This window comes from Myodes glareolus, chromosome 9 (assembly GCF_982192425.1).
Source record: "Myodes glareolus chromosome 9, mMyoGla1.1, whole genome shotgun sequence".
NCBI classification, from domain to species: domain Eukaryota; kingdom Metazoa; phylum Chordata; class Mammalia; order Rodentia; family Cricetidae; genus Myodes; species Myodes glareolus.
In genome coordinates this window covers 95,411,776-95,423,074 of record NC_142034.1, presented here as the reverse complement: position 1 = coordinate 95,423,074, position 11,299 = coordinate 95,411,776, and the positions used below count along the sequence as shown (strand labels likewise).

Below are 11,299 nucleotides of genomic sequence, written 5' to 3'. Positions count from 1 at the left end.
GTTGTGAGCTGCCATGTGGGTGCTGGGAACTGAACCCGGGTCCTCTGGAAGAGCAGCCAGTGTTGACTGTCGAGCCATCTCTCCAGCCCGTGAGTTCACTACTGACATTGAGTTTTATGTTTCACGTTTCACAGGAACCAGACGATTGGAGACATCTGGTGATTCCTCACAGTGGTTCTTCTCCTTCCTTCAGTTATGCCAAATGATAAACCCTGAGGGCCAGAAGGCAGAAGCAAGGTCAGGAAGTGGGTTCCCATGGCTGGCAGTAACAAAGGAAGCAGCAGAATACGTACCTGTCTCTGTGGGGTCTCCTTGTCATGGCTACGATGGGCAGGTGCAGATTTCAGCTCTACTTGAAGAGGGCAATAGATCCTTAGTGTATGACTTTTCCTAAGAGATGGCCAGTGTATCCTGGGAAAGGGTGCCCGGGACGTCCCATCCTGTACTCTCATGGCACACACAACGATGCCGCTTCACCAGTTGTCAGCTTTATTTAGGACTTACACCAACACTAACCAAACATCACAGAATCACTTTTCACATTACAAAACTGCATTTTACTCAAATCCACACTTTTGCTCTGTAAGCAGGAGTATGTTTGGTACACTCACTCAGATGCTCTGCAGGGTCAGCCAGGAACCACACTGGGTTTTGTTTTGGGTTTCGAAGATAAGGTCTCACTATGTAAGCTAGGCTGGCATGAAACTGTGAAGCCGGACTAGCTTCATGCCTGCAGTCTTCCTGCCTCAGCCTCCCGAGTGCTGAGATTACAGGTGTGCACGACTCCTAACTGGTGACCACCTGTCAAAGCCCATCACAAGATCTAAAAGGCAAAGTCATGCTTAGACCGTCTTTCCCAACAGTCTTCAGCTTACAAACTTTAAGCTTTGTTTTAATCTTACGTGTATGATTTTGCCTGCATGTGTATCTGTGCACTGTTTACACGCAGTGCCCAGAGGCCAGAGAGGGTGGAAGATCCCCTTGAACTGGAGAAATGGGCAGCTGTGACCGCAGTTTGGGTGTTGGAGAACAAACCTGGGTTCTCTGGAAGAGCAACAGTGCTCTCCCCACCCCAAGACAGGTTCTCTGTGTAGCCCTGGCTGACCTCAAACTCAGAGATCTAGCTGCTTCTGTCTCCTGAGCGCCGGGACTAAAGGCGTGTGCCACCCTGCCCAGCTGGCAGCTTAATGGATGAGTCCAGCTCTTCATGTCTAATGCACAGCAGAGGTGTTCCAGTCTCCTCACGTGGGAAGACAGGGCCAGAAAGCAGCTGCAGAGCAGCCAAGTGCCACACCAGGAGATACGAGTCTACATGGAAATGTTTTGGTGGTTTGGTTCTTGCCATGTCACAGGTCAATGTGTCCATGTAACCACCGACTTTCTTCGTCCTAAATACAATGCTGACAAATTCCATGCAGTTCAAGAAAATGACTGAGCTTGCACACAATCATTGTCTGTAGTAATGTTCCTCACGACACTGCACCTAATGCCAACAGCACAATCAGAAGTTGAGGTAATGAGGGAGGTCATAAAAAGGTCCTTTTTTCTTTTCTTTTTTTGAGACATTGTAGCCAAAGCTAGCCTTGAGCTAAGTATTTAGCTAAGGATGACCTGATCTTTCTGCTTCCACCTTCCACACATGGTGGCCCTTCCACACATGATGGCCTTCCACACACCAGGCCCGGGTAAGAATCTATTTTTTTTTTAAAAAGACTTATTTATTAATTATGTATACAGGGTTCTTCCTGCATGTATGCCTGCAGGCCAGAAGAGGGCACCAGATCTCATTACTGATGGTTGTGAGACACCATGTGGTTACTGGGAATTGAACTCAAGACCTCTGAGCCATCTCTCCAGCCCCCGGGGAAGAATCTTAATACCGAAATTATCTTTTAACTTCACATGCTCTCTGGCCGGATGTAGATATGGTAGGGAAAGAACTCGAAGACCTGCTTGGCATTCATGCTTGATATAATAACTGCATATAAACCCGGGGAAGCGACCGAGGAGCTAGCGACTTTGGAGTAGCTGCTATAGAGAACTACAACCTAAATGGTGGCTTAAAAAACATAAACAAAGCAAACAAGCAAAGATAATTTAAAGCCCCAACCGTCTTTGAGTCTGACAACGGTCTAGATTTCGTGAGGGCGTGAGAAAGCAGGTGTCCGTAAGCACTGCATGGATTCCCGCCGAGCGGAAAGACAAGGCTGTGGTTTAGCCAAGGGCTGTGCCCAAGTTAATTTCTGGTTTATTTTTCCTTCCTTCATTTTTATTTTATGAGTGTTTCGTCTATATATATGTCTATGAAATATATCAATACAGTACCCACAGAGGCCAGGAAAGGGTATGGATCCTCGGGAACTGGAGTTACAGACAGTTGTGAGCTGCCATATGGCTGCTGGGAATTGAACCCGGTTAGAGCCAGTGCTCCAACCGCTGAACCTTCTTTCCAAATCACCCCCCGCCCCACAGTTTTTTTAAAACAAGGTCTCATTATGTAGCCTTGGCTAGTCTGGGACTCGCAGCATAAAACAGGCTGGGCTCAAGCTCACAGAGATCCACCTGCCTTGACCTTCTGAGCGCTGGGATAGAAAGTGTGTTGCTTGCTCAATTCTTTTGATTTTTACAGTGGACAATTGGATGAGGATCTTCAAAAACTTCCACCTCAGCAATTCTGACATAAACTGAAAACCAGTTCAACATACAAATGTAAGGCTAAGGACATAGCTCAGTGGTAGACAATTCGCCTAGTAGGTATAAGGTCCTAGATTCAGTCCTCAGCATCTTAAAAAAATAGGTACAAAACCTAAATTATTAAATACAAAATACTTAAGGAGACCAGAAAAGCTTTACACACTCAGGAAATGAGTAAGAGAAACTTGAAAATCTGAAATCCAGAATGTCCGAAAACAAACTGCTCTAAAAAAAAACTGGAAAAAAAATAAAAGCAAGCAGTTTACAAAAATAAGAAAAACTATAGGGCTCAGCAGCTAAGAGCACTGGCTGCTCCTGCAGATGACCTGGCTCAGTCCCCAGCACCCATGTGGCAGCTCACAAAAATAGGAAAAACTAAAACAGTAATTTAGTTCAATAATTAGAAGAGAAATTCTTAAAATGCGAACAGCCACTGCTGTCTCATGAAATATTTTTAAAGTGAGTTGTCACCAAGCATAGCGGCACACACCTGTGAGCGTCACCAGCACAGCGGCACACACCTGTGAGCGTCACCAGCACAGCGGCACACACCTGTGAGCGAGGAGGCACAAGGACAAGTTCAGGGAAAGCTTCGTCTACGGCTAGCCCGAGCTGCATGAAACTGGCTCCTGTCATAATCAGAGTACAGATTGATTTTCTGAGGCCCCAAAGGCACAAGGTTTACAGTAACAAAGTTACTTTAATGAACTGGTTTATATTAAGTTCAATATTTGTTTTAAAAACAAATGTTTAAGTGATGATAAAACTCCTTATACAATGCCATCAAATTCTAGCATTTTTTTAAATCAAAAGCTAATAAATAATAGAAAACATTATTAAATACTAAGTGGAAACACTTAGTATCAGATAAAGAGTGATAAGAACAAAAATACAAAGAAAATGACACATCTTTTGGCAGAAAGGTCAGGAAAAAGGAGATACTAAATTTAAAGAACTGAGTATGTTGTGGGTAAAAGCTAAGAGCTTTGCTTATGATGCAATCGTGATTAAGCACTGACCAATCTTCTTGGACTGGACCCCTGGAAGGCCAGTGGGACGACACAAAACAAGGACCTACTACCCAGTCAGGAATCTTTCAGGGCCCTGCACACACTGCTCAGTTAACTTAACCTGCTTCTGAAAGGCTTCCGAGTCCCAGTGGCAACGCATGGGTGAGCATCATGATGGTACAGCCTAGGAAAGTCCTAGGGCCTTCTGGCTGGGGACCAAACTCAGCGTCCAGGAGTTAACACAACAGGAAAGGGCTTAATGCCTACGAGCCCGCGACACTTAGGAGGCTGAGGCAGGTCATGATTTTGAGGCCAACCTAGGCTACATAGCCATTTCCAGGATAGCCTGGGCTACATAGTGAGTTCCATACCAAACAGGCTACCTAGTAAGATCTTGCCAGAAACAACAATCACAAAAATCAAGATGGCGTAAAGGAACACTGAAGTTGGAGGTGCAGGTCTATGACAGCAGGCTCAGAGGAATGGCGGCACGGGCTACCACTTTGCAGAGTGAGCAGCAACAGCTCCTCCCAGGACTCCTTCCCTCTAGAGTCAGGTCGACCTGTCCTAGAAGCCAGCATGTTAGACCTGTTCACCGTGCAGAGTCCAAGTTCTGTGCGGGTTTACCAGGTGGCCCAAAACTTGAGGGAACTCCTCCCTGCCCTGCCTCTTGTGCCACTGTGGCCGTGCTGAGAGCTGATATGATTAGACGGGGCAGGGGTGGATGCAGCTCCCACAGCAAGTGTGATATCAGTGTGGAGACAAGCACAGGTGTGATGCATGCTGACCGAGGCACGCCAGACGCAGTCATGTGGGAACCAGGCAACGGTTCTTATGATCCAGACTTCTGCGGCCCCGGCACAGCCATTTGGGCTTCTTCTTCTCTCTTCATCTGTGGCCCTCAGGACCAGCTGAGGGAGGTCACAGGGCGGGAGGGAGGTCATGGGGAAATCTGCTGTGCCAGGTCAGTACAGGGCTCAAGAAGCACAGACATCCAGAGACTGGAAGGCCGTAACGGGAGAAGGGGTAGCACACAGAAAACATGGCATGTGGCTAGCCATAGTGACAGCAGAGATCAGAAGTCACACTGCTTTATCAGATGAACAGGTCTAGGGAACCACAGGCCTGGGAAGGCAGAAGGCTGGACTGAGACAAGCATGCCATGCTAGGATTCGGGTGATCCTGGGCCTCAGTCACTACAGTGACGAGGAACGGAACAGAGTCACCAAGACTACAGGAGTTCAAGGAGGCTACAAGGATGGACAGGAGGAGGGCAAAAAGCCTCAGAGTCCAGTCAGCTCTGAGGAGAACCCTGGAAATGGAGCTGACTAGCCAAGTTGGTCAAAGAAAGTCTCTCCAGAGGCCACCTTCAGGTGTGGACTTGCAGTGAGGTGCAGCAAGAGCTTCAGGCTCTGCAGAAACACGAAGACAAAAGACAGCTTTCCCGAGTTTGTCCCTTCTAGGACAGGAGGGGCTGCAGAGCTCTGCACACATCCTGCCCCCTCCCCTATCCTGTCCTGCAGCAGCAAACATAGCTCAGGGGTCAGAGGACCAGCAGGGGGCACCACAGACCCACATTTGGCAAGATTCATTTGTCCTTTCCCTACAAGGGGCTGAGGTCCAGAGGCAGAGCAATGCAGCCCTGGCAATCTTGGGAACAGGACACCTCTGTGCAACCCAGGACCCTCGGTGAGGGCAGACACTGGACAGGGCTGGGGACATAATAGCTCCTTGAGCTCAGAAACAGGAGGGTTCAGGGGTCCTAGCCTAACAAGTCCAAGCAGGACGATCCCACTGCACAGCTCCCAACGCCCCCACTGCAGAGCAAGCCTGCCTGCTTCATGGGAGTGTTGTTTCACTCATGCCCTGCTCCCTCAAGAGGTAGCTTGGCCTCCACCCCATCACCCCACAACGAGGCTCAGTCACCACCAACGCAGACCCATCACTGGGTGTCAGGGTCCTGGAAGCCCCAAGCCTCCACAGCTGAGATGAGGAAGTTCTCAGAGCAGAGGGGCTGGTTGTTGAAAGTGTCGCAGTGTCCGGTGCGGCCTCGGTTCAGATCCCCGTCAATGTAGAGTGCTTGGCCACCTCCTCCCCCTGTGGGATATGCAAGGGAACAGATGTCTTTCTGCACCAACATTCACCTCATACCTAGATACGCCATCATCTTTGTCCTTCAAGGGTCTTCTAAATAGCAATCTCAGTAAAGAGATCCTTGAACTACAGGGGTTCCTCTAAAACCACAAATTTACCCGGGCCTGGCTGTCCTGGCTAATGCTTGTCTGCTAGCCCACATCTCCCATCTTTCATGACTGGTCTACCCCCAACAAGCCAGGACCTCTTCCTTTAACAGAGATGTCTACTTTGTTGACTACTAGTCAACAAGGACTGGGCACAGGAGTTTCCGCTACCCTCAAGTCCCCATGTCCTCCTCCCAGACTGAAGTGAAGGGAAGAGGTGCCCACCAATGATGAGGCAGTCATTGCCCCCAGCCATGAACATGGACTCCGTCTTGGAAGGCAGGTTGAAGTGCCGGGCAGACAGGAAAGGAGACAGCCGGTCAGCAGGGTCTGAAGAGACGGACTGGCTGAGGAGGGAAGGAGCGGCTGCAGTCTCTGAGGACTTGAAGGATGTCGGCCTGGTCAACTCTGGGTGCTTGATGACCACCCACTCGTAACGCTGCACCTCTGGTTGCAGCTGGAGAAGAATGGGTGGCAGTCAGAGTAACTGGCATGTGGCACCTCACTGGGCCTTCCTGCGCCAAAGCCACAGCCTATCTCCGTGCCATGATTCTGCTGTGGCTGAATCCCTAAGTGAGGACTGTGGCAATGGCACATTAGCAAATGAGGTCCTGCTAGCTTTGGGGGTGCTCACAGCCTAACCAGCAAAACCCAGAAGTTAAAAAAAGATTATGTTTTAGGGTATTTGCTACAATAAAAATGAAACAAGGCTCTTGTGCTGGGGCCCAGGAACACAGCCTGGTGACTTCTGAGCCCCTTGTGCCAGCTTCTGTGACAATTCCCTGGTCCAGAACAGATGTTGGGCCTACACTCAGTCTTTTTTTTTAATATTTATTTATTTATTATGTATACAATATTCTGTGTGTGCCTGAATGCCAGAAGAGGGCACCAGACCTCATTACAGATGGTTGTGAGCCACCATGTGGTTGCTGGGAATTGAGCTCAGGACCTTTGGAAGAGCAGGCAATGCTCTTAACCTCTGAGCCATCTCTCCAGCCTCCTACACTCAGTCTTGGAGGGCTGATTAAGCACTCAGAATGTCTGAAGAGACACGAACAGCCGAGGAAGGAAGGAGGGGGCAGAGGGATTTCACACTTAGCCCAACTCACCCTAAAAACAAAGCATTCTCCGGTTCCGAAGAAGCTCAGTTTGCCTCCAAACTTATTTCTTTCGCTCCAGTCTGTTGATAGGTAGGCGCCACAAACCTAGGGAGGAAGGCTGGGGTGAGATTTCTGTCATCAGGCATGTCCTCTCGTTCACGTATGCTGAGAGACCACGTCCCAGCCTAGGGGTATTGTATGTTGTATTCTCCCACCACTGAGGGCAAAGGTCATGGAGAGGACTGAGTTAAGGAAGTGTACCCTCTGGGTCATTTTGTCTTCCCCTGTGACTCTCAAGCATGAGAGCAAACTCCATGTTGGAACCATATCCATACTCAGGTCTTGGCATCAGCCCAGTAAACCAGGCTCCTCACCTCCTTTTGCGTGGTCTTGATGAGCAGGAGGGTGGGCTCGTGTCCTTCACATTGGAAATAGAACCTGGGGGCAGAGACCACACGTGCTATCCTGCATGCCCTCCCTGGCACCTCCAATTAGCACCACCGACTGTCAGTCCCAAGGTCAGGGTAGAGAGGCCTAGGGACTACCCTCTCTACCCTCTTTTACCACCACCTCTCTCCACAATGGCTAAGGTCCTTGCAATGTCATTTGGGCCAGGCCAGGCTGCTATGGTGTGACAAAAGAGAAGACTCAGTGAATTCTCCCTCAGGCAAAGCAGAGTGCTGAAAACTACAGAGAAGCAGGAACCAAAGAAGCAAGGGAAAGCTCAGCTCTGAACTGAGGAAGGCGAGAGGTTCGCCACTGTGATGCTCAGGCGTCCCTGGGGCTCAGAGGAGCCGGGGATGGGGGTTCTCTGTGTAGACCAGGTTGGCCTCAAACTCAGAACTGCCTCTGCCTCTGAGTGCCAGGATTAAAGGTGTGCATCACGACCACCTGGTGAGACGTGACTCTTAACTAAGCTGAAATGTTTATGTGATTGCAGGCAGGAGACTTGGGTTGAGGAAGGGTGGTCCAGAATTTGTGAGCTGTCATTTGAGACTTGAATACTAACTGGACCCAACCAATCTAGCTTGGAGGGCAATGTGTCCCTGCTAGAATACCAGGTGCTTACACAGACAGAGTCTCAAAAAAGGGGTAACTGGTCCAGGACTGTGATGAAAACAGTGGGTAAGGGTAGCAGGGAGGCCAGGGCCAGCTGCCCAGAAGACATCTCCCTAATAATTCTGAGCGCCTAAGATGGAGACTTTGATTTTTGTATCTTTATGATACCCACACAGGGCCCTCAACTGTGGTGTATACAGCAATGATTTCCAAAGTCTATGTAGCCCAGGAACGACCGAAGGCCAGGATAAGAGGCTCCTGATTCTGCAAGACCTTATCAGAATCTCAGGTTCAAAGGCTCATTTCCAGCCACCCTGGCACTTCCTGAAGTGGAGAACAGGGTGTGACATGCAGTCTTGGGAGTGCCTCACCTGGTTAAGCTGTACCCATGCTGCAGAGAGGAGAAGAGCAGGAGGGGTTGGCAGAGGGCAAAACGCTCAGGGATCCAGGACCAAATGTCTCTCATCTCCTTCACGCTGACAATCTCTGAGCGGAAGTTTTCTGCATGGACAGCCAAGTGCACAAACTGCCTGGGAAAAGTGGGGAGGGGTGAGAGGCCACAGTGATCACAGTCCTGACTGTACCCCCTTACCTTGAGGCCCCACAGTTTCGTTTTGGTACATATCCTGGAAAGGATATCTTACCTACTCAGCCAGGTTTACAGCCTGGCTCTAGGTGCCGCTCAGAAATGGGGTGAAATTATTCCTAGAAGCCCCGCCTCCCACCTGATACATGGGAAAGTGCCCAGCCTAGAGGTATGGGGGACAAAAGCTCTTTTCTTTAAGAAACCAGGACAAATGAAGTAAGCCTCCAGCAAGGCAAGGCTGCAAAGCCAGTCAAGCACCAGGAGATCTCACAAGTGAGGCAGAAAGAGGAACAGACAGACAGACAGTGCCTGTATCAATCAGGCTAAAGCAGCAATCAGGCTAAAGCAGAAGCCAGCCCAGGAGAGCCAGGTGGGCCTGGGAGACAGTGAGCAGCCAAAGCTGGCTGGAAGAAAGGCAGGGCAGAGAGGCCAAGCATCGAGGTGTGGTTTCAGACCTACCTTTTAGAAAGTGAGACACTGAGAAACAGGAGGAAGCAACGGACACGTAGAAGAAGAAAAATAAAACAGACAAGGCGAGGTTAGTGGTGGGTATCGATCCCCAGGTATGCCTTCCTTTGGGCCCAGGAGAAAGTGAACTCCATGCCAGCAGCCATGCCTACAGCAGTCTACAAAGTCAGGTGTCAAACACCATGACTCTTCCCAACCCTGCTCCCCAAGGACAAGGAGCCCATAATCAGCATCCAGAAGAATGCCAGCCACGAAGCTCAGAGCTGGAAGGGCAGAGCAGGAGCTGTTCTGATGTGACCCCCTAGGAGCCCAGTCTGGCACCTGCTGGACCTCCCGACCCCCTGGTAGTATCTAGCTTCCTTGTCTTAATAAGGCCATTACTACAAAGCCCTTCCTGTTTTCTAGTGTCTTTCTATCCACACGTGAGCAGGTGGACAGACAAAAGGCTAGAAGCAGACCAACGGCTGGCTGGACAAGCTCATGCTCAGACCTCAAGGATGCATTCCACTAAAGCTTCCCACTCCACAAACGCAATATGCTCACAGCACAGACACACGCACGCTCACACATACACACAGCACACACATGTACTCACACACTTAACTTACAAACAGGAGGCATGAGCACACATGCGATGCACAGGGTCCTGGGGCCCACCTACCTCTTCTGCTTGACAGTGATGCCCTTCTGCTTTAGTGCTTTCTCATTGGCCATTTGCAAGAGCTGGATCTCCTTGCGGGAAAACAGGCGGATGGCAAAGGCCTTCTCTAGGAGCTTCTCAGGGGACACTGTCTTGGCAATGTCCTTGACAAATACGCGGATGTCTTGCTTTACGTTGTCTGATTCGAGGGGCTGGCCTGCTCTCACCTTGTGGAAGAACTTGAGGATGGCCAGAGCGACTCGGTATAATACCTTATAGCCTTCTACAAGGAAGACATCAAAGACACGTGCAAAGTAGTTAAGGGGCAGCTCCCCGAACAGCCACCGCTGCCAGTCAGAGTAGACCTGCAGCACATCCTCTGACACAGCCACCATCAGTTTGTGGGCCGCCTGGCAGTACTTGTTCACCAGGTCCCCAAATGTCATGCAGGAGGACTCGAAGGCCAGGAAGCTCTGGTCAATGAGCTTCTTGCTGGGGTCGTTGCAGGCCAGGATGCGGCAAGCCTTTTCGAAGCACTCGGCCTCGTCAATGCTGTAGTGCAGCAGCAGGGCCACCACGGCGGGCAGGGCAGGGCAGAAGGAGATGTCGGGGAACTGATTGGCGATACACAGCAGAATCTTGCGCACAGCCCCCTCACCCCGCGTGTTCAGGCAGTAGGTGGGCACCTGAGTGTTGTCCACAAACTCGGGCAAGGGCAGGCTACTGCTGCTGTGCTTGCCCACAATCTTGCCCACGATGTCACTGTACACACTGGCATCAGGTGTGACCGTGCGGCAGGGGATGTCCCGGATCAGGCGCTGGTACACTTTCCCCCGCAGGGCGTGGCTCTGAGCCCAGTAGCCCTGGCGTGCCAGCTGCTTCAACTCCTGAAGCTCAGTGCAGTTCAGTTCCTTTGGCCCCAGGTCCTGGATGGACGCGTCCATCTTGTCCTTGTCCACAAAGCAGTTGTACCCTGGGGAGTCCATGGCGCCTGAGGTACCTGGGAGGCAGGTTCCAGGCTGCCAGGAAGGGAACTAAGAGAGGCTAAATCTTGCAGCCCCGTCCTTGGGGACTTTCTGTCAACCGGTCAGTCATCTCACACACCCTGGAGGATTGAAAACCATTTTAGTACAGGCACTGAAAGTTCACCTTTTAAAGGACTTGGTTTCGTTTTTATTTTTCTAAAAGGGTTATGAAGATAAATAATTGCTCTGAGAAGTCATCACTAACTCTGGAGAACAACTTCTTTTCACAGAGTTTATGCGTTAACAGAACAGGTCATGGGTTCCAAATAATGAAAAGCCAGGGACAGGTTCCCAGTAATGCTTTGAAAGCCTGACTCTGTGGGCCAGAGAGATGGCTGGATGGCTAGGAGTGCTTACTTCTCTTTCAGAAGGCCTTTTTAAAAAAGATTTATGTATGTATGTATGTATGTATGTATGTATGTATGTATGTATGTATGTATGAAAAAGCCTGACCTTACTAGAAACAGCTTTCCACTT

At 50.0% G+C, this 11,299-nt stretch overlaps 1 protein-coding gene across 2 annotated transcripts; it reads right to left on the bottom strand.

Moving 5' to 3' along the window:
* Positions 1-466: 466 nt before the first annotated feature.
* Tbc1d24 (TBC1 domain family member 24) lies at positions 467-10,783 on the bottom strand. Of its 2 annotated transcripts, XM_048436300.3 has the most exons (7): positions 9,819-10,783; positions 9,149-9,166; positions 8,475-8,633; positions 7,419-7,482; positions 7,054-7,149; positions 6,170-6,401; positions 467-5,801 (listed from the first exon to the last, which is right to left on the bottom strand). In XM_048436300.3, exons 1-7 carry the CDS (start codon positions 10,781-10,783, stop codon positions 5,647-5,649), a joined length of 1,689 nt encoding a protein of 562 aa, XP_048292257.2. In that variant the 3' UTR covers positions 467-5,646. The 2 variants fall into 2 exon arrangements, with proteins under 2 accessions (XP_048292257.2, XP_048292259.2); XM_048436302.3 differs by lacking the exon at positions 9,149-9,166.
* Between the last annotated feature and the right edge of the window lie 516 nt (positions 10,784-11,299).